General features: G+C 39.0%; 1 protein-coding gene across 1 annotated transcript; it reads right to left on the bottom strand.

The window, feature by feature from the left end:
• Positions 1-462: 462 nt before the first annotated feature.
• Positions 463-17,867, bottom strand: LOC125227096 (sodium/potassium-transporting ATPase subunit beta-2). The gene is made up of 7 exons (XM_048131291.1): positions 17,716-17,867; positions 7,169-7,309; positions 6,064-6,183; positions 5,377-5,570; positions 4,156-4,245; positions 2,489-2,672; positions 463-1,931 (listed from the first exon to the last, which is right to left on the bottom strand). Exons 1-7 carry the CDS (start codon positions 17,846-17,848, stop codon positions 1,822-1,824), a joined length of 972 nt encoding a protein of 323 aa, XP_047987248.1. The 5' UTR covers positions 17,849-17,867; the 3' UTR covers positions 463-1,821.
• Positions 17,868-18,914: the final 1,047 nt, after the last annotated feature.

The raw sequence follows: 18,914 nt of genomic DNA, 5'->3' as shown, positions 1-18,914 counted from the left end.
GGCCCGCAAATCATAATTATAATAAGTATGTATTAGTACCTAAGTACCTTGGCAGTCCAATGCTCCCCGCGTTTAGTACTTACCAAGCATTTAGTTTAGTACTTTAAAGTTTAAACTGGACAATCGCCAAGGTTGGAAGGTGAGGCCACCTATCCAAGCTGCGTGTCCTAGTCATCGAAATCAGCGGTTTTGATTGCTCCAGCAGCCGTGTTCCGCTCGGATAGCTGAGGAAAGGTGGGGAAAGATTGAAGGGCTTTTCTTGAGGGATAAGATGAAATATGTTCTTTATAATGAAGCACCACGGACGGCTCTCCATCTTATCCCGTAAGAAGATCCCTTCAAACTTCCCCCACCTTACCTTATTTAATATTTTATTTCCTACTACTTACACAATTCCTAGTAAGCATACTTTTGATTTTTTTAAAGGAAAGGTCAGGTATTGAAATAAAACAAGCCAAAATCTAAATTGGAACCAACTATTGCGTGTTTATTGACTGTCCGTCCAGAATTTACATATTAATAAATATCAATAAAACTTTATCTTACTTGAAGCGTGACAAACAAACTGAAACGCCCTCTGGCTTATTCTAAAACGAATATAAATAAACGCCAACTAATGGCTATTGCTAACAGTAACAGCGGGCAGCGGCGCTTGGTTCTCACCTAAACTTTTCCCTCCTCTTGCCGTCAACCAACTTGATGTGAAGCCAATGAAACGAAATAAAGAATTCACACAATCTGATGGTTACAATTCTTCTCTTCTATACAGACGTATCCTTAGGGACATAACGACTGTGGACAGTGTTCATCGGTGCTCTCCGAGGTGCTATCTTGGGACTTATTTGCTAGCCTGAAGATGGCTTTCGCGTTATTTAATCCGTCCATCACTTTACGTTTTCTTCCTTGCACTTGCAGTCAATCATATTAAGCTCTATAGTATCTGATCCGGTGCTACTCAGATGATTAAAGAAACTAAGTACGCGTTGGTTGCAAACAATGTAGAAAGTTAAAGCTTTGAATCTTTATCTCGCTTCATTGGCTTTACTATGTTGAGCACTAGCTGCTGAAACCATCAGACTTGGTTGCCCAGTGGCCCCAGCAACCACCCTGGCTTGAATGGCGAACACTAACTAACGTCACTGGCAACCCACGCATACCTGCCACCATTTAAAAGATTATATTGGCACGAAAGTGCGCTTAAAATCTACCAATCTTAACAATCAATATACTGATTAACATTAAAAGTAGATTAACTACTTATGGCAGTTTTCAGCAAGCTCACCCAAAAATAATCTTAACCCATTCAATGCTTTCGCCGTTTTAAGTCTACGAAGCTTATACGCTGAGAAACGACTGTGACTTAGCAGTGAATGAGTTAAAACAGTGGTTCTTAACTTTTCTATTATGACCACTCCAAAAATTTGCTGGGACTTGAAATTTTGACTACTTATATTCCACAAGAGATTGTTGAACTTTTAAATGTATGTGGAATAAATAACACATTGCGATTCGTTTAAAAGCCTCACGCTCTCTATGTTGATGACAAATTCTGAAGCCATTTCAAGTCCCATTTAGAAATACTGGTTGATTATTAGGAGCAAATTTTCAAGAATAATAAAAAATCATAGACCATATTGACCTCCAGGGACTATCAGTCAGAACTGTTGATTTAGGAGTGGATAATCAAGACTCCGAAGGTCATTCTCAAGTCTTCTAAATTCTTGAACCAAAATTCCCAGTTAAGAACGACAGTGAAACAGCAGTTAATCCACCAGTCACACACTCATTCGCCGGTGGCAGGGCTGCGGGGACGCTGGGGGCTTAGCCACGATCCACCATCAGCTCGAAGTGGACCGAGCCGCGTCGCTCATAGCGGTCGTAAAAGATATTCTTGGCCCAGGCCTTGCACTCGATGTTGATCAGGACGCCCGCTGTGGATTACAAAGGTCATAGGTTATGGATGGTCTGATGGAAAAGAAAAATGCTTTGAAAGACAGAGTCTAATAAATAAATAGCAAATTGTGTGGTCGTATCATAATATTCATAATTGTGAATTTGTTCAAAGGTTCATCAACAAGATTCTAACATGATAAGTGAGTGTGCACGAGAAAACGTCCCACTTTGTCGATTAAAGCCACTTTGTCAGTTTATTCATGTAAAGATACAAGTATATCTTGCCTTAATGGTAACCGACAAAAAGGGGACGTTTTACTAAACACACTCAAATATATCTGCTTATGACCATACTACAATTAGCCAGGTAATTTCTGTCTCTATCACCACACCAATCATGCCATCAGCATTAGTCAACATTGAAACCGATCCCAATTTTGTTCAGAAAAGCTCACTAGATTGACCAGCTAACAGCGAGCTTAAATAAATCCTCATGCATTGGTGAAAGGGTAGTTACAATAAGAGTCTAGGTACCGCGCTGAGGAGGTGTACTGATTGGCCCGATCCGACGCTTTAGGATTACAAGAATACTTACTCCTTGGCTTCTCAAAGAGCACAGCGACCAGCGGGCTGAGGTACCCGTCCTTGTTAGTGAAGGGGTAGTAGTAGGCGGGGAACCCGCGCCGGGGGAGGTACTGGATTGGTCCGATGTTCTCCACGTCAGCGGGGTTCTCACCCTCGCAAGATACCCACACCATGTTAGCTTCATTCTTGCCGGCCTGCGGAAGAGAAAATGTTAAGTCCTCTTTATCGTTTTTCATCGAAGTTAGGTCCCCTATTAAATCGATCAGTGTCCCGCTTTGAATCTTAAATATTACAGCTTTGGAGAGAACGCGTTAAGTGAATTGCGGGTGCTCTGAGGAACTGCTCACATTATTTGCTAAGCTCAGCATTGAATTAGTGAAACGAGATAATGATAATTATATTTGGATGATATGGAAGAAAAAGACATGCTGTGCCAACTCCAAGTAACAGAGATGACGACTACATAAAAAAATGGCATTCTGTTTAGTCCGTCAGTTAGATCGTCCAAAAATACTAAACACGTATTTTTCACTTTTTCTAATTAATAAAAAAATACAAAGATATAGAGCATCAAAGTTCCGGAGTGGGGGCTTGTGACGTCACTTCTAAGTGAAAACTGTACCTAGGTGTGACGTGACGCGAAACTTCAACGCACTGTATTGTCGTCATTTTTCGTTTATGAGAAAAAAGAAAAAATATGTGTCCAAAATTCTTCTAACTGACGGACTACTTAATTAGTTTTTTTTTGTCGTCTCGTCTCGCCTATTGGGAGCAAAGCAAATGATGACCATAAAGATATATTTGCACTCTCAACTAAATAACAACTCTCTTAATTGTAATATTGACATTTTGTGGTGAAACGTTTATATGCGAATGATCAGAGAAACATCAACATCAAAGTCCTTCGAAAGGTACCTTGATATTAAGCTAAATGAAGTTCGTATTGTGTCATGGTTTACCATGTATAAGCTTAACTTTTTTATTTAAATAAAATCATCATCATCATCATTTCAGCCGTTAATCGCCCACTGCTGAGCATAGGCATCTCTTCGTGCAACGTCACTTTATCCCGGTCCTGGGCTAATCTCATCCAGAGTGTTCGAAAAGTCAGTTGCATGGAGACTATGATACTGACCAGTGACCGTGGATCTCATGTTTTTAAATGAAATGAAAATGAAATGAAATGAAAAAAAAATTCAGGCGTAATCCCATAGATTTGTTAGTAAACTTAAAAACTATTCCTACTCTATATTAGTCTCAATAATAACAAAATTAAATTAAATTACAATATAAATTAAACTCTACAATAATAAATAACATTACATACTTAAATTTATTTTACATTATTTTATTGAATTATATTAATTTGCTCATGGAGTTTGTTCCAGCGTCTCATGAGAGGGCTATCCATCCGGGAGACTAATGCGTTCAGGAGACCGTTAGGAGACCCTGTAATCGATACCACTGAGAAGCCGCTCTTTTACGCATGATAGCGTAAAAGTCGTCCGTATGCATCCGCGAACATCCCAGAAGCGCTGCAGTACCGAGGGAGGCCCATCAGTATCCTAAACGCATTATTATATTGAACACGCAGGGCGTGGCGTTGTATGCTCGCTGCGTAAAACTGGCCCACAGGCTTTTATATTAATCTTGTTTATAATTTTGGATGCTACTTACGTTAGATTTAATGTGCTGCCTAAGATCCTCCGGCATATTTCCAGGCAGATCTTCGGTCGTGTTGTAAAGATTCGGTTTCCAGTTGAAAATCTGTAGCAGACAAAAGAATTCCTTGATTAGTATGTAACAAAAAAGCTAAAGTGGAACTGAGTCATCAATTCAGTCGTCATAATTATTTTTTTTATGAGTTAAAAATATTTTTTTTTTATCCAATTTGAGTGTCCCGCTTTTGGTCAAAGTACTGGACTGGACCGTATGACTGCTTGCTAACGACGTGGTTTAAAACAAAACTTTAATAACTACTTTATTCAGCTTCAACAACACGCAAGGTTGCTGGCAATTGCCAACCAATTGAATGGCAGAACTGCAGGGGTTGAAGATGTCTGAATACAACTCAGTTCTTCTGGTACCGTGGTAGGTACAGTCATCAGTTGGAACCGTAGGCCGCTGTAGAACTATGTCACAGTGGCGTTATAAATCAGATTGTAAGAATTCTCTTACTGCTTGTCATTTTGACATGGTTGTAAAGTGGCCCAGGGTTCCAATTGGTTGACTGTACGTAAGCTGGTAACATTGAGGTTAGGATCTTTCCTCGCATTACTGAGTTTCAAGAACACGCAAAGCGCGGCCAGCTCTTAGTTGAACGGGTCGGCAGGGGTGTAGGGGTGGAAGTTGTCCACGGCCAAGTCACAGACCTCCTCAGCCAGTGAGTCCAAGTTGAAACTGTAGGCCACCTTCTGGTACCTTCATAGATAAGCTGGAAGGTTTGAGATTAGGAGCATCTCTTACCTTATTAAGCTTCAAGAACACACAAGGCGCGGCTAGCTCGTACTTCTACTGGTTGGCAGGGGTGTAGTAGTGAAAGACAGCTGCAGGCCACTCGGTTCTCCTGACACCTTGTTACGTAAGCTAGAAGGTTTGAGGTCAAAACCATCATGTACTCGTACCTTATTAAGCTTCAAGAAGAAGTTGTACTGGTTGACAGGAGTGCAGAGGTGGAATAAGACTGTTGGCCATCCAAGTCTTCTGGTACCTTGGTAAGCTGGAAGGTTTAAGGTCAAAACCATCCTGTACCTTATTAAGCTTCAAGAACACGCAAGGCGCGGCTAGCTCGTAGTTGTACTGGTTGACAGGAGTGCAGAGGTGGAATAAGACTGTTGGCCATCCAAGTCTTCTGGTACCTTGGTAAGCTGGAAGGTTAAGGTCAAAACCATCCTGTACCTTATTAAGCTTCAAGAACACGCAAGGCGCGGCTAGCTCGTAGTTGTACTGGTTGGCAGGGGTGCAGGGGTGGAAGTCGTCAACGGGTACGTCGCAGACTTGCTTCTCGCCCAGCGGGCCCGAGTTGAAGCTGCAGGGCACGCGGTTCTCAGCCCCGGGCACCTCGCCGCTGCCGCTACCCTTGCGGCGGTAAGCTGGAATTCACATGGAGAAGAACATTAGAAACTTGTTCCATAATGTTCTTTACTAGCTCTATTAGTTCTTTTCTAGATTTACCGTCAATCTAAACTCCAAGACTTCAGAATGGCGATGACCAGATAAATGGAGTCATAAAAATAACAGAACAGAAGTGGAGATAGGCCACGGTCATCGTAAGAGCAATTGAGCATCCATTGCACACATTATTTTTCGATGAAAACCGCAGAACGAAAGCAGTAGGTCCAATCCGACCATCCATGGAAGCCATGTATTGCTGAGAAGAAGTTTGAGCACTAAGTCTTGTCTTGGTGTACGCTTGGCCTCTATGCATATTTTTGGAATGAAATTGATGTGTAAATTCTAAGAAAATTTGTGAAGTAAGATAAGGAAATAGATAAGGAAATTCTTTGTTTTGGATAACAAGAGTTTTAGAGTTTTGCACTTCTTTTGGAACAAATTTGGCTGCTGTAACATTGAACTGGTACTTACTCTGCAGGAAGTCATCGATGACCTTGGCCCACTTGAGTACGGAGCCCTTATCGTTGGCCCTGTAGTAGATCAGGGTGCTCTCCACGTTGGCAGAGTCGGGCATTGGCCGGAACCCGAGACCTGAGGGAAAACACTTCAGTTAAGCTTTTTCTATTTATGTCCATTCCACCTCCACCAATTTTATGGTAGATGTCGCCAGATTTAGTAACCTATATGGTTGAAAATCTGCTGACTATAGATGAGGGCTTGATAGCTCGGTCACAGATTATTATTAAGTTACTAACGTAACAGATCCTTCACTTGCCCGCAAAACGACAAATGCCTACGCCTATATTTAACAAATACTAATAATTTACTAATATGTAAAACTCAGAAGAATAGTAGATACATGCCACTGTGGTGCCACGAGACTACACAGGCGGGCGCCTGGCGCCTCTCGGCTACTTGTTACTTCGAGGCAACTGCTAGCGGGTAGGTAGGTACTTTTAACGCGCGCCCGCGAGCAAGTAACGTACGCCTGGCTCGGTTATAAGAGTACTGGAATCCAGAGGGCCCAGAATCTGAGAGTTTATCCGTTTCTTTTCTTTACAAGCAAAGACTATTTTTAATAAATACTAAATGTGTCTGGTAGATGAAGGCCAGAAGACCAGCAAAGGAACCGACCAGGCACGCGTCGAAGATAGATTTTGTTACGTTCTTACCAGGGTTGCTCCCGATGATGGAGCTATCCAGCTGCCACTTGAGCACCTTCATGTCCAAGGTCTGGTAGAAGACGGCCAACAGACCAGCAAAGGAACCGACCAGGCACGCGTCGAAGATAGATTTTGTTACGTTCGTCCCAGGGTTGCTCAGATGGAGCTATCCAGCTGCCACTCCTTCATGTCCAAGGTCTGGTAGAAGACGGCCAACAGACCAGCAAAGGAACCGACCAGGCACGCGTCGAAGATAGATTTTGTTACGTTCGTCCCAGGGTTGCTCCCGATGATGGAGCTATCCAGCTGCCACTTGGGCACCTTCATGTCCAAGGTCTGGTAGAAGACGGCCAACAGACCAGCAAAGGAACCGACCAGGCACGCGTCGAAGATAGATTTTGTTACGTTCTTACCAGGGTTGCTCCCAATGATGGAGCTATCCAGTTGCCACTTGGGCACCTTCATGTCCAAGGTCTGGTAGAAGACGGCCAGCAGCCCAGCGAAGAAACCCACCAGGCACGCGTAGAAGATCACGTAGAAGAGCAGGATTTTAGCTGGGAACAAAAAGAGAAGAATTATTATTATTTGCTGCTGTACCTAAGGTGCTATTGAAAATTACATGTTATAGAATAGAATAGCGTTTCAATTTTGTCCTAACTACGGCCCTTTCCATTTTGAATGGAATGCGTCCAAGGCATCCCGTTAGATCTGCTTTTCGCAAGTTGCACGCAAGGTGCATAATGCATATCAAAAACAAAAAGTTTAAACTGTTTGATATTTTTTTCGGGAAACAAACAAAACCACATGGGTTTGATATGGGTATCCGAGGGATATCCGGTCTGGCTTAGCGCGTAATGACGCTGCCTGCTAAGCCGCGGTCCTGCGTTCAAATCCCAGTACGTGCATTTGTGCGATGAGCACATATATTTGTTCCTGAGTCATGGATGTTTTCAGATTCATTACATCAAATGCAATTAATTTCTATAAGAAACTAGCGTCTTAACTCTTGCGGTTATCGAGTTATTAAAAAAATGATGATTATTGCTGAACGCGTGTGTCACAGCCTTTACCAATTCCTAATGTTATTTGTTTTGACATGTGCCGTCAATCACTTGACACTAACTTGAATGTTATTCTTAAGGATCTCTCACACTAATTAATTCATTTATTATGTATGAAAATGATGAAAAATTTTTTTTTGCGAATTTTACTTAAAGTGATATACAGGGTGGTTTCTGATAATGAACCTAACGACGTGTCGAATTTAACGGAAAACAAAAAAAACACGGTGTATAATCGTTTTCTGAGTACCCACAACACAAGCCTTCTTTAGCTTACCGTGGGACTCGGTCAATCTGTGTGTTATTTATTTATTTATATAAGGTATGAATTTAAGTCCTACGTACTTATATCAAAAAAATCTAATTTTGATGCAAGTGAGATAAAATAAAATCCGCAGTCATTAGGGGAATATATCAGCCTCAAACTTTTGGTAAAGCTACAGCAGCTGGGCCATTTTTTTTTAAAGTTGTCCCCCCCACTTTTTTTTTAGATTTGGAAATTTTTATGTGTTTTCCACTCAGAATCGCGACCTCAAGGTTAAAAAAGTCCCAAGAGAAAAAAAGTGTCCCAAGGTTTTTTCCCATTCCGTTACCACTTTTCATACATTTTGTATGGCTTTAACGGAATGGAAGGTTCGAAAAAATGTATGGAAATCTTGGGACATTTTTTTTCTCCTATCAGGATCGAAAGAGCTCTCGATTCTGAGTACGAATCGCGTAAAAAATACCCATGTTACAAAAAAAGTGGGGGGGACAACTTTGAAAAAAACGGCCCAGCTACAGCTTGTCACCGGAGCTAGCTAATAAGAGTTTAGTGGATATGCGGTCATATCGATCCGTTAGGAAACTCTCAATAACGCCACTTGAGATCAATTTATCACATCGATCATGAGTCATGACCCAACTTTGACAGCGCCATGTCTAAGCGTAGCATGGCTTGTTTCTAAAATACCTAAAATCTACAAATTTCCGAAAATAAGAAAAAAAAATATAAAAAAAATCGTTTATTCTCAAAGTCAACCCTTTTTAGACAACATTAAATCTTCTGCCAAACTGCCGGACAGTTTGTTGGCAGAGGGAAGGGGGGGAGAGAATTAAGGTACATTGGGACAATTAAGCCTGACCTTCACATAATTTGCATTATGAATTAGAGTGTCTACTGGTCATAATATATATGGCACGCATTTTCAGTGGACACATATGGAGCTCAAGTTAATAGTGTACAACCTGGAAATAAAATCGTTCAATTCAAAATTGTCCCAGTCGCAATTGTCCCGCTGTACCTTACTAAATTTTCTGTCTTATATGACTAAACTACACGAGTGCCTATCACACTGATTATGATACTGAACTAAGTGTCAGAAGTCAATTTTTGTCAGTTTTAATATTGACAATGACATATAGTATCATACCGTTGTCGCATCTTGTAAGCATCATTCGAGCACCGCATCTTAATTTTAAGCGATTAGTACATTGACGCGACGTCGTCTAATTAAGGGTGTGAACATTTCGAGCTCATTAACGCGGTAATAGGCACGGGGTCGCGCGGCGATAAGTGACGCTCTGGGGCCGGTAATATGTGCATCAAAGAATAAGACTATGAACGACATCTATACGAGGAAATTATGACTAAAACTGTTTAGAAAATGTAGGTGCCTAATACAGTCTGGCCAAAAAGAGTAAAAATTAAAAACCAGCCAAGGGCGTGTCGGGCCACGCTCAGTGTAGGGTTCCGTAGTTTTCCGTATTTTTCTCAAAAACCACTGAACCTATCAAGTTCAAAACAATATTCCTAGAAAGTCTTTGTAACGTTCTACTTTTGTGATTTTTTTCATATTTTTTAAACATATGGTTCAAAAGTTAGAGGAGGGGGACACACTTTTTTTCCTTTAGGAGCGATTATTTCCGAAAATATTAATATTATCAAAAAACGATTTTAGTAAACCTTTATTCATTTTTAAATAATATGCAGACTGTAGGTGCAGGTTTTAGTGAACCTTCTTATGTAGGTAGGGGATCATCCATAAATTACGTCACACTAAAAATCGTGATTTTTGACCCCTCCCCCCTCGTCACAGCTGGTCACATTTGTTAGACTCCCCCCTCCCTAGTGTGACGTCACATATTTTGCAAATTTACACGTAGAAATTATTGAATGAAAACAGCGGTTAGAAATCAATATTATTTTCATATATGTACTTAAATTATCGCCCCATCAACAGGAAAAGCTCTCTTGATACTTCAAAAACGAATGACAAAGTTTCATTGTATATAAGAGTGTAAAGTAATTTCATAGAAATTTTAACTTGATGTCCACAGCTGGCTGTGGCTGGTAGAATAAACGTTTAAATGATGATTTTGACTCTAAATGTTTAAAAATATGAATCAAACTAAATTGTGTGATGTTTTGCAGTTAATATTTTCCACATGTTGTTGTGTGTGTTACACATTTATTTAACCTACGTGCCTTGAAACCCCCGTAACGCTCAAGATTTCACATTCTGAATCAGTCGACAATACAATTGGTATCTTATATTTATAACCAGATACAAAGTGGAAAATCCTGATCTATCATTTAGAACATTTTTAGCCAGACATGGTTTAAACAAATTTAAGTTTTTTTTTTCGACCTAAGTAATCAAATTACTCAAATCATTTTTTTATGTTATTAAATTTTTAAATCGCTGTAGTTTGATTTTATTTAGACACAGATGTTTCAAATTTATTTTCTGGTATACGATAGACATCTTACAGTACGAAATAAAACCAAAACAACTATCTACAATAACAAGAGTATGCTTATCGATTTTGTCTGAAATTTTGGAGTTTTCACCGAGAAGTTTTAAAAAACCGACTAATCAAACTTTTGTCCGAGACATTTACTAGCTAAAAAATGTTCTAAATGGCCTAGACTATCGCCTACTTTTGGCTTTTCATCCGGTTACCGAACATCCTGTATTTGTATATGTTTATGAGGTTTCATAAAGTAACATGATAGATTTTGAAATGTGACGTCACGAAATTTAGGACCCCTCCCACCCCCTTGTCACACATTGTCACACTTCGTCGACCCCCTCCCTCCCCCTTAACGTGTGACGTAATTTATGGATGATCCCTAGCTTGTAGCTCAGAACGCCTATTCGCTACAATATAATTTAAAGCAAATTTTTAGCAACCTATATATGTACGTATAAATGACAGGTACTTTGTTGAAGATAAATTGTTAGGTATTCTAATTTAGGCTCTCGGCATGCGGGTCTAGGCCTGGGACTTAGGGTTGCCAACTTTTTTTTAGGGAAATATAGTATTTTAGAAAATTCCATCAAAAAAATATAGTACACCGAAATAAAATATAGTACGGTAGGTACACATAATCGATAACCAAGTCGTAGAGATCATTCTTTCTGTCCACTCTAAGGGGCTCCATTCGGTTTTCATAGATTTTTGACAAGTTTTGTGTTGCATTGGTTCTCTTATTTAAGTATCGCTGAAAGTTGTATGGCCGAATATCACTTCCCAACTCACGTTTTGCGCAATTTTATTCCACCGAATGTTCATTTCCCAACTTATTGTTTTATTTGCCTAGCTCACATTTACCAACTTAACATTTGGCCTTTTTTAAAAAAGCAAACTTTCATGTTGTCGAATGTTTTACTTAGCGTAATATATAACCAGTTGTTTATTGTATGTAATGTACCAAATGTTTTATTGAACACCAACAATATATATGGCGTATTTCGAAAAATATGCAATATTGAGTCTTCTATCACTTTCTAAATTTATTGACAGGTATGTAAGTTTTACTTACGTACCTATTAATATTCTTTTACTTTCAATAGTTACCTACTTACTTTTTTTACAAGACCCATATTTTAAAAAAAATACCAAGTACTTATATTTTTTATAAATTTGACATTGTTTTAAAAACATTTTTACTTCAATGAAATCTAGACTTTTATTAAATGCAAAAGCGATTTTAATTTTAAACTAATTAATGCAAAAATTTTGACCAAAGAACCAGTTTCGGTCCTAAAATAGTTCAACTTTGATGCTAAATATCACAGAATCAATGAGCTGTGAAACAGGCACCTAATTATGGGATGCTAGTTTGTTTAAAGACGATTCTGTTAATATGATATGCTTTAGAAACTATCGTAATATTCATAATACCAATGGATTCAAATCGAAGCTCATCGGAGTAGAGAATCCCCTTAAGAAATGTCGTTATTTAATATATCATGGAAAAAATACAAATGTTTGCAAACAACGGTGGCTTGTGGCTTTATACGTAACTGCAAAATTTGCAGGTCAGAACGAAGTAATGAAATGTACAGTGAATGTTAAACATGAATAAAAGCGCGAGCGGAGCGAGCGCGAAATTTTTTTTATTATCGAAACGCCGCTCCTGGTGGTTTGACCCTAGTGTAAATCGCCACTGGCATGGACCCCAAAAATATAGTACTTTTGCGTACTATATATGCTTCATATAGAATATAGTACGCTGGGCCAAAATATAGTACAGTACTATATTATATAGTACGGTTGGCAACCCTACTGGGACTGGGAATCGAACTCTGTCTGGATACTTCGTGCTAATAACATTAAAAAATATCTTTGGCATATTATTCCAGGAATGCTGAAAATGTTGCTAGAAATGAATAACCTCGTTTAGCTTTAATATTGTTTCTATACTCTGTCAACCAAGTCTGTCAGTAAATAAGAACAAAGAAAACTATACGCATCCTTTTCTTTAGGGTGCTAGAGAAAAGGATACCTATAGTTTTCTTAGTTCTTATTTACTGACAGACTTGTTTGACAGAATATATTTATAGAGCTACAACCTTACTAACATTACATTTGGCAAAACGAACAGGTAAATACCCTGAAATGTAAAGTAAAACTGAAATTTGTATTTTGACTATTTTATGCATAAAAGAACCAGGCACAAAAAACTACTTTCTAATTAGATGACGTCTTCTTTTGGAAAATGTTTGACGATCAATGTAATATAAATAAATATTCGGGAAAATCTTATACATATCAAATTTCGACCGAAAATGTATACTAAACAAACATAAGCATACGTATACATTATGCAGGTTTGATTATTTTGCCGCGACGACGTAGCTTTAATCACCCCACTTCGCGCGTCATAGTTTAATAACTTGCATAATACATGAAATCGATAACTGGGTAAAACCCAATCTCCTCCCCCCACTTGCATTTCCCACCTGCATGCACTATAATTACGGTTTTCCGAGGGCTTTGCTGGGGTAGGTCGCGGCATATGCGTCGTGACATGGGCGGTACGCTAACATTGCACGTTGAAGAGCTTTTAAAGTTGCGAAATGTGATGTTGAAAGTTTTTTCCCAAACGTGCTATGAAATATTTGATGATGTTGTGTGAGATTTGGTCGTTGGAGAGCTTTTAAAATTGCGAAAAATGATGATTCGAAGAAGCGCTGGTAAGAGCGTGCTACTTTCGATCCGGAGGTCGCGGGTTCGAACCCGGCTTGTACCAATGAGTTTTTCTGAACTAATGTGCGAAATGTCATTTGATATTTGCCAGTCGCTTTTCGGTGAAGGAAAACATCGTGAGGAAACCGGACTAATTCCAATAAGGCCTAGTTACCCTTCGGGTTGGAAGGTCAAATGGCAGTCGCTTTCGTAAAACTAGTGCCTAAGCCAAATCTTGGGATTAGTTGTCAAAGCGGAGCCCACGCTCCCATGAGTCATGGCAAATGCCGGGATAACGCAAGGATGATGATGATGATGATGATGATGATGATGATGATGATGATGATTCGAAGTATGACGTTTCAGTCAGGGGCGGGTAGAAAATTTCACAGAATATTGCAGCCATTGCAGGTTTATGCGTTTTTACATTTTATTATCTACTTTTTTTCATTTTTTTTGTTTCAACTATAAATGGGCTTATTCATGACCACAGGGCACAGACTAGCCGAGGCAAAAACAGAACATCATAGCTATTAAAATAGTTATTTGTTATACAAGGGGGCAAAGTTGTATTTTAACGCCGAGTGTGGAATTGGAAAACGAGCAAGTGAAAGGATTTTATAGTTGAACCACGAGCGAAGCGAGTGGTTCGAGAATAGAATCCTGAACTTGCGAGTTTTTTAACACACGAGAAGTAAAATACATTTGCACCCGAGTGTAACTCAAAACTTTTCCCCTCACTACAGCGAGGAAACTACAACGCAAAAAATGCGTTTATCACTGCTTCCGGTAGTTCCACAGGTGGTAAATCATCTTTATTACTAGATTCACCTACTATTATCAATTTTAAATCAGTAAATTTGATTTTATTCAAGGTCAAATTACTTTACCCACTAGTGGATAAAATGCGTTTTTACCCGCTGGTATTAAAGGACAAAACACGTGTTTCCGAGCTAGTGAGGGGAAAAAACTCTGATAATTAGGTTAGATTAAGATCATAATATATATGTAATGAACTTCATAAGAGCTTGTACTAGGCCTACATGAATAAAGATATTTTAAATTGAATTGAATTGAATATAAATAATATGGCCGAGGCGGATCAGAGGTCAAAAACGTGTGATCTGAAGCTTTCTTATTTACTGGCCAAGGTGTGTATACCATTCTTGTCTTCGAGCTTGGAAGCGGTTGCTTCGTTTAGCGCAGCGGCCTAAAATTTGACATTTTCCGACGGGAGGATAAGTACATATACAATTATGAATTAAGTTGAAATTAAGTTTTTCTTTACAGTTACACTATTCATAATTGTCACTTATTTGTATATTTCAGTCACTTTTTTCAGTCTGTTATTTTATGATAAGTAGGTGATGTATAGCTACACTTTCGGCTCAGGTATAAGTTATTTATGTATTTCAAAATATGATGTATTCTTCAAAACATAATGTTATATCTCGGTACCTACTCGTACGAGTACAGTAACCTTTTATTTCTGTAGGCCTTGCACATGATGGCCGCGAGAGTATGTCGCCGCGAGATAGATCACACGTCTTCTTCTAACTGTATAAATGACATAAGGATGGGTAGTCTATCTCGCGGCGACATACTCCCGCGGCAATCATGTGCTAACCCTGCTGGAGTCTGCATTTTACATTTCAGATAATATTATCAAAAGGGTTTAACGCTCATTTCCGTAACTCACAAATAAGTTGATAACAGTTAATTGTGTGAACTTGGCCTACTTGGTTGTTATTACTCATTTTGTATAAATATTAAAAGTTTAATATTTACACCTACTAGAAACAATTTGGCAATGGCAAAAAGGGGCCTTTTCTTCCCTTACAGGAGGGAGCTAAGTAGCTTTTTCCTCATTGCTAGGAAGGGTACGGGTACCAAAGTGACACTTTTCGTTCTAGGGCACTATTTTAAAACGGAAGAATCTCTCACTATGCTCAGTCTGCTACTAGGATCCCGCGCTATAAATTCAATGAACACCCTCGCCTTAAATATTTAAATCGCTCCCCTGTGACACAATTTTTTTATTAATATATTTTGCTTCCCCTGCCCTCCTAGAGTTCTACACAAACATGACCTTTTGCGTTTGTCGTGACATTATAGTCTACTTTTTGTCTCTTTCCAACGCGAGCGAAACCGCGGGTATTATTAACTTAAATATAGATACCTAAAATATATCTTTTTAGTACAGATGGTGTTTTTTTACGCACTAGAGCGAGAAGTGGTTCATTATATGTCAGGTCGAAACTTCGGAGGGCCACTTGTACTGAAAAACGTCGTACGATACACGTGTGAAAAGGAAATCCGTAACTCGTGCCGATTTAAAACACTCCCTTCGGTCGTGTATTAATTTATCGCCACTCGTTTCGAACTTCCTTTATTACGCACTTGTATCGTAATGTACTATTTTACCCTCTTAAAATAACGTATTTATTACTATGTGAAGTATGTGATATTCTATACCATTTTGGCAATCATTAAGCTATAATGAACAAGTCACAAAATTATAATTATGCATAAATAGTGATTAGGTACTATTAACTACCGGCTACCCATCAAGTACTATAATATTTATGAGTAAGTAGTTATTAGTATGAAAGTGTGGAATTCTTTAACTCTCCTTGGAACTTGTACACTCCTTTTTGCTGTGTACTTAACACAGCAAAAGGGAATGTACAAGTTTCTAATGGGGTGGCAACGCGCATGTGACACTGTTTGAGTTGCAGGCGTCCATAGGTTACGGTGACCGCTTTACATCAGGCGGGCCGTATGCTTGTTTGCCACCGACGTGGTATAAACTCTGTTTTTGCATTGTTTTCGTAATCAAAATTTTTTGAACTATTTAAATTAATGATCTTAAAACTTTGTGGTTTTCTACTAAATGATTCATTTTGTTTTAAATAATTAAACATCTTACTGAAAATCAATGTAAAGTGGAAATGGTAATCCAATTAAGTAATCATTTATAATGATTTTATTATTCTAGCCGACTAAGAGGGAAATCGTTATTTTATGCACCCCTACCAGCACTTAAGATCCACTTTAGTAAATTGTAGCCAATATTTTTCTCGACTGTACCTACTCAATATTAATTTTACGCTTATAGTGCCGTTTTCGTGAAAATTTTAATCAGCGTTTTAACAGCAGGCTTAATACTAGAAGGTATTTTCTACCAATCAAATATTGGAGGGTCGCTTATGATTCGATTTATTTCTGGTTTCTTTCTCCTTCATCAAGGACTGGGTAGATATCCCGTACTACTTAGGTACCATCAGTAGTATATGAGCCTGAAGATCATTATGAAGGAAGGACGGTACGGTACCTAAACAATCGTAAGAAAGACTCTGTCTTGAATTTAGTATTATTGAGAAACTAGGATGTAATCTTTGTCTTTCTTCCCTAGACCAAAAAAGTAATTAATATCCATAAATATCCAGACGTCCTTGGATCGATGGGGCGAAGGACGATGCGCGCGCAGCCAGTAACTGACCAATCAGAGCCCAGGGAACCACCAATAGATCCAAAATGCCATATAACGATAGAGCTACATTGAAAAAGAACGTTATAACATTCGGAAAATGAATCCAAATTGAATGATAAACACGGACAAGTCGTGCAACTTCAGCGGAAAATCAACCTTATTCGATTACCGGTAAATATAGTCTTGTATGATATACATTGAGATAAGATCTCGTGAAAATAGTTAATTTCCTGTTAATTAATAAATGAAGCAGGTCTCAATTAATGGCTGAGTTGGGTTGTTAACAGTTTAAGTTTATGGTCTAAAATTTTGGATCTTAACAGAGATAGTCTAGATGCGACCTTCCGAGCTGTTCCGACTTTTCCCGAAACATTCCGACGGATGCCGAACTTTATTGATAGTTAACGATAAATCTGTGTGTTAAAGGTTTATACCTTTGTCTATTAATTGTAGAGACTTATAAGTAAGTTTCCAAAATTCCGAATTCAATCATAGTCTATGAAATAATAGCGATATGTGGCTATCGATATTATATCTATATTAATTGTTAAATATCAATCAAATAAATATAAGTATATATTAACAAAGACAGATAAGGATTATGTAACTCCAAAAAATGGGTCAGAACAGTCCAATAAAAATCCGCCTAAAACGGACGTATGTTACATAACTCCATCCACCAAGTACAAAAAAGAAAATAAAATAGAAATAAACCCACTAGATACGATTACATTTTAAACAATTTCCCGCGTTGTATGCTGATTATATACATTATTCTTTCTTTTATATATAGTACCTAAATTTTCGCGATTTTCCGCTTAAGGCGCAAGTTTGTCGTCTCTATCATTAAGCGGGTTTTCCTATATCCTATTACCGATCTCATTAGCGCGCGTTCCAAATTCGAAATTACAAAAACTGTCCCTATTACCGTTCTAAATTCAAAACTCACCCCAGCTCGATCCAGTGCGTCCGAGGAACTGCCCCGTCTCGGAGTTCCACAGGAAGATCCTGAAGGACTCCCATCCTCCTAGGTCGGGCGGCGGCGCGTAATACTGTTCAGTAACCTTAGTCTTGTCCGCCATCTTCAAGCTCTATTCCCGACTGCGGTGCGGCATCGATTCGCGGTGCGCCCTAGCCCTCCCCCTTACGTACCCCCTGCAACCCTCTTACGTAACGATTACGCAAGGGCTGCGCGCGCATCAGCCATTTCAGCCCTAGTTTTAACCGGCCAGTGTCTAAGACCCTCTGTATGCGTAATAGCCGAATGCATACGCTCAAGACTCGCTCACGATATATCTCTTTCGTAGCTATATCGCTTTTGCGAGTTGGCGCGACAGAGCTAGACTACATTTCTGCGGCGTTTCGGTGGCGTTTCGCGTCGCAAAAATGCCATTCGGCTACGGGGCCCGGCCGAATGACAATCGTTGAGGCTAGACGCCAATCGAAACACAGTCTGGTTTTGTCTCGCCAATACGGAAGAGCGACCGAGATATCCGTAGATAACCGTGAGCGTTCATCCATTTGGCTATGTACCCTAGTCTCGTTTCCTACATCAGGACTTGATTATTAAGAGAGGTCTAGTTAATCTGGTTTTTCCCATAGGGTTGTATTTTCACAACTTAAGAAATGCGTTCGTTCTGAACCGTATGCTTTTGTATTCATATTCGTTATTCGTTTGCGTTTTTAATGGATAGCGTGGTGCAGATTTAGTCTGGTCATTGGGTTAGGTTGCCTGGATTGATTTGGGCAATGCGCGCCATGTCTGTGGCTAACTTTTTACTGCTGATTTGCTTGTACTAGTTCTAATGTTTATGATTCCGTATCAAAAATGGCAAAAAACAGATAGTTAAGTATACCTTTGTCATGATCTCGTCTGCCTCTGTGTATTAATTTTACTCGGAAACTATAACATTATAAAAACTACCTCTATTTACAAAGCACAATATGTATGTAGGCCGCTTAATTCTGAAGATAAAAGGGAATATAAAGGTATTAGTGAGTTTTCACGTTATCCGATCCGATATCGGAAGTATAGGAAGGATTTCAAAGGAGAAAATCAATAATGGCGGCGTAAATATATGGGATATGGGTCCAACATCCGATATCGGATCGGATAATGTGAAAACGCTCTTAGGTAAGCATGGTGAA

Source organism: Leguminivora glycinivorella, chromosome 6 (assembly GCF_023078275.1).
Source record: "Leguminivora glycinivorella isolate SPB_JAAS2020 chromosome 6, LegGlyc_1.1, whole genome shotgun sequence".
NCBI classification, from domain to species: domain Eukaryota; kingdom Metazoa; phylum Arthropoda; class Insecta; order Lepidoptera; family Tortricidae; genus Leguminivora; species Leguminivora glycinivorella.
Note: the sequence above shows the minus strand (reverse complement) of the source record. Positions and strands in the feature narration are given on the sequence as shown.

What these genes read in the sequence shown, in the direction of transcription:
- LOC125227096 (XM_048131291.1), bottom strand. Translation starts at nt 17,848, where the DNA reads ATGGCGGACAAGACTAAGGTTACTGAACAGTATTACGCGCCGCCGCCC. An exon ending in TGTTCTTGAAGCTTAATAAG is followed by an intron (nt 4,246 to 5,376) that starts GTACAGGATGGT and finishes TGTCTGCTACAG; the next exon opens with ATTTTCAACTGGAAACCGAA. An exon ending in GCTCTTTGAGAAGCCAAGGA is followed by an intron (nt 1,932 to 2,488) that starts GTAAGTATTCTT and finishes TGTAATCCACAG; the next exon opens with CGGGCGTCCTGATCAACATC.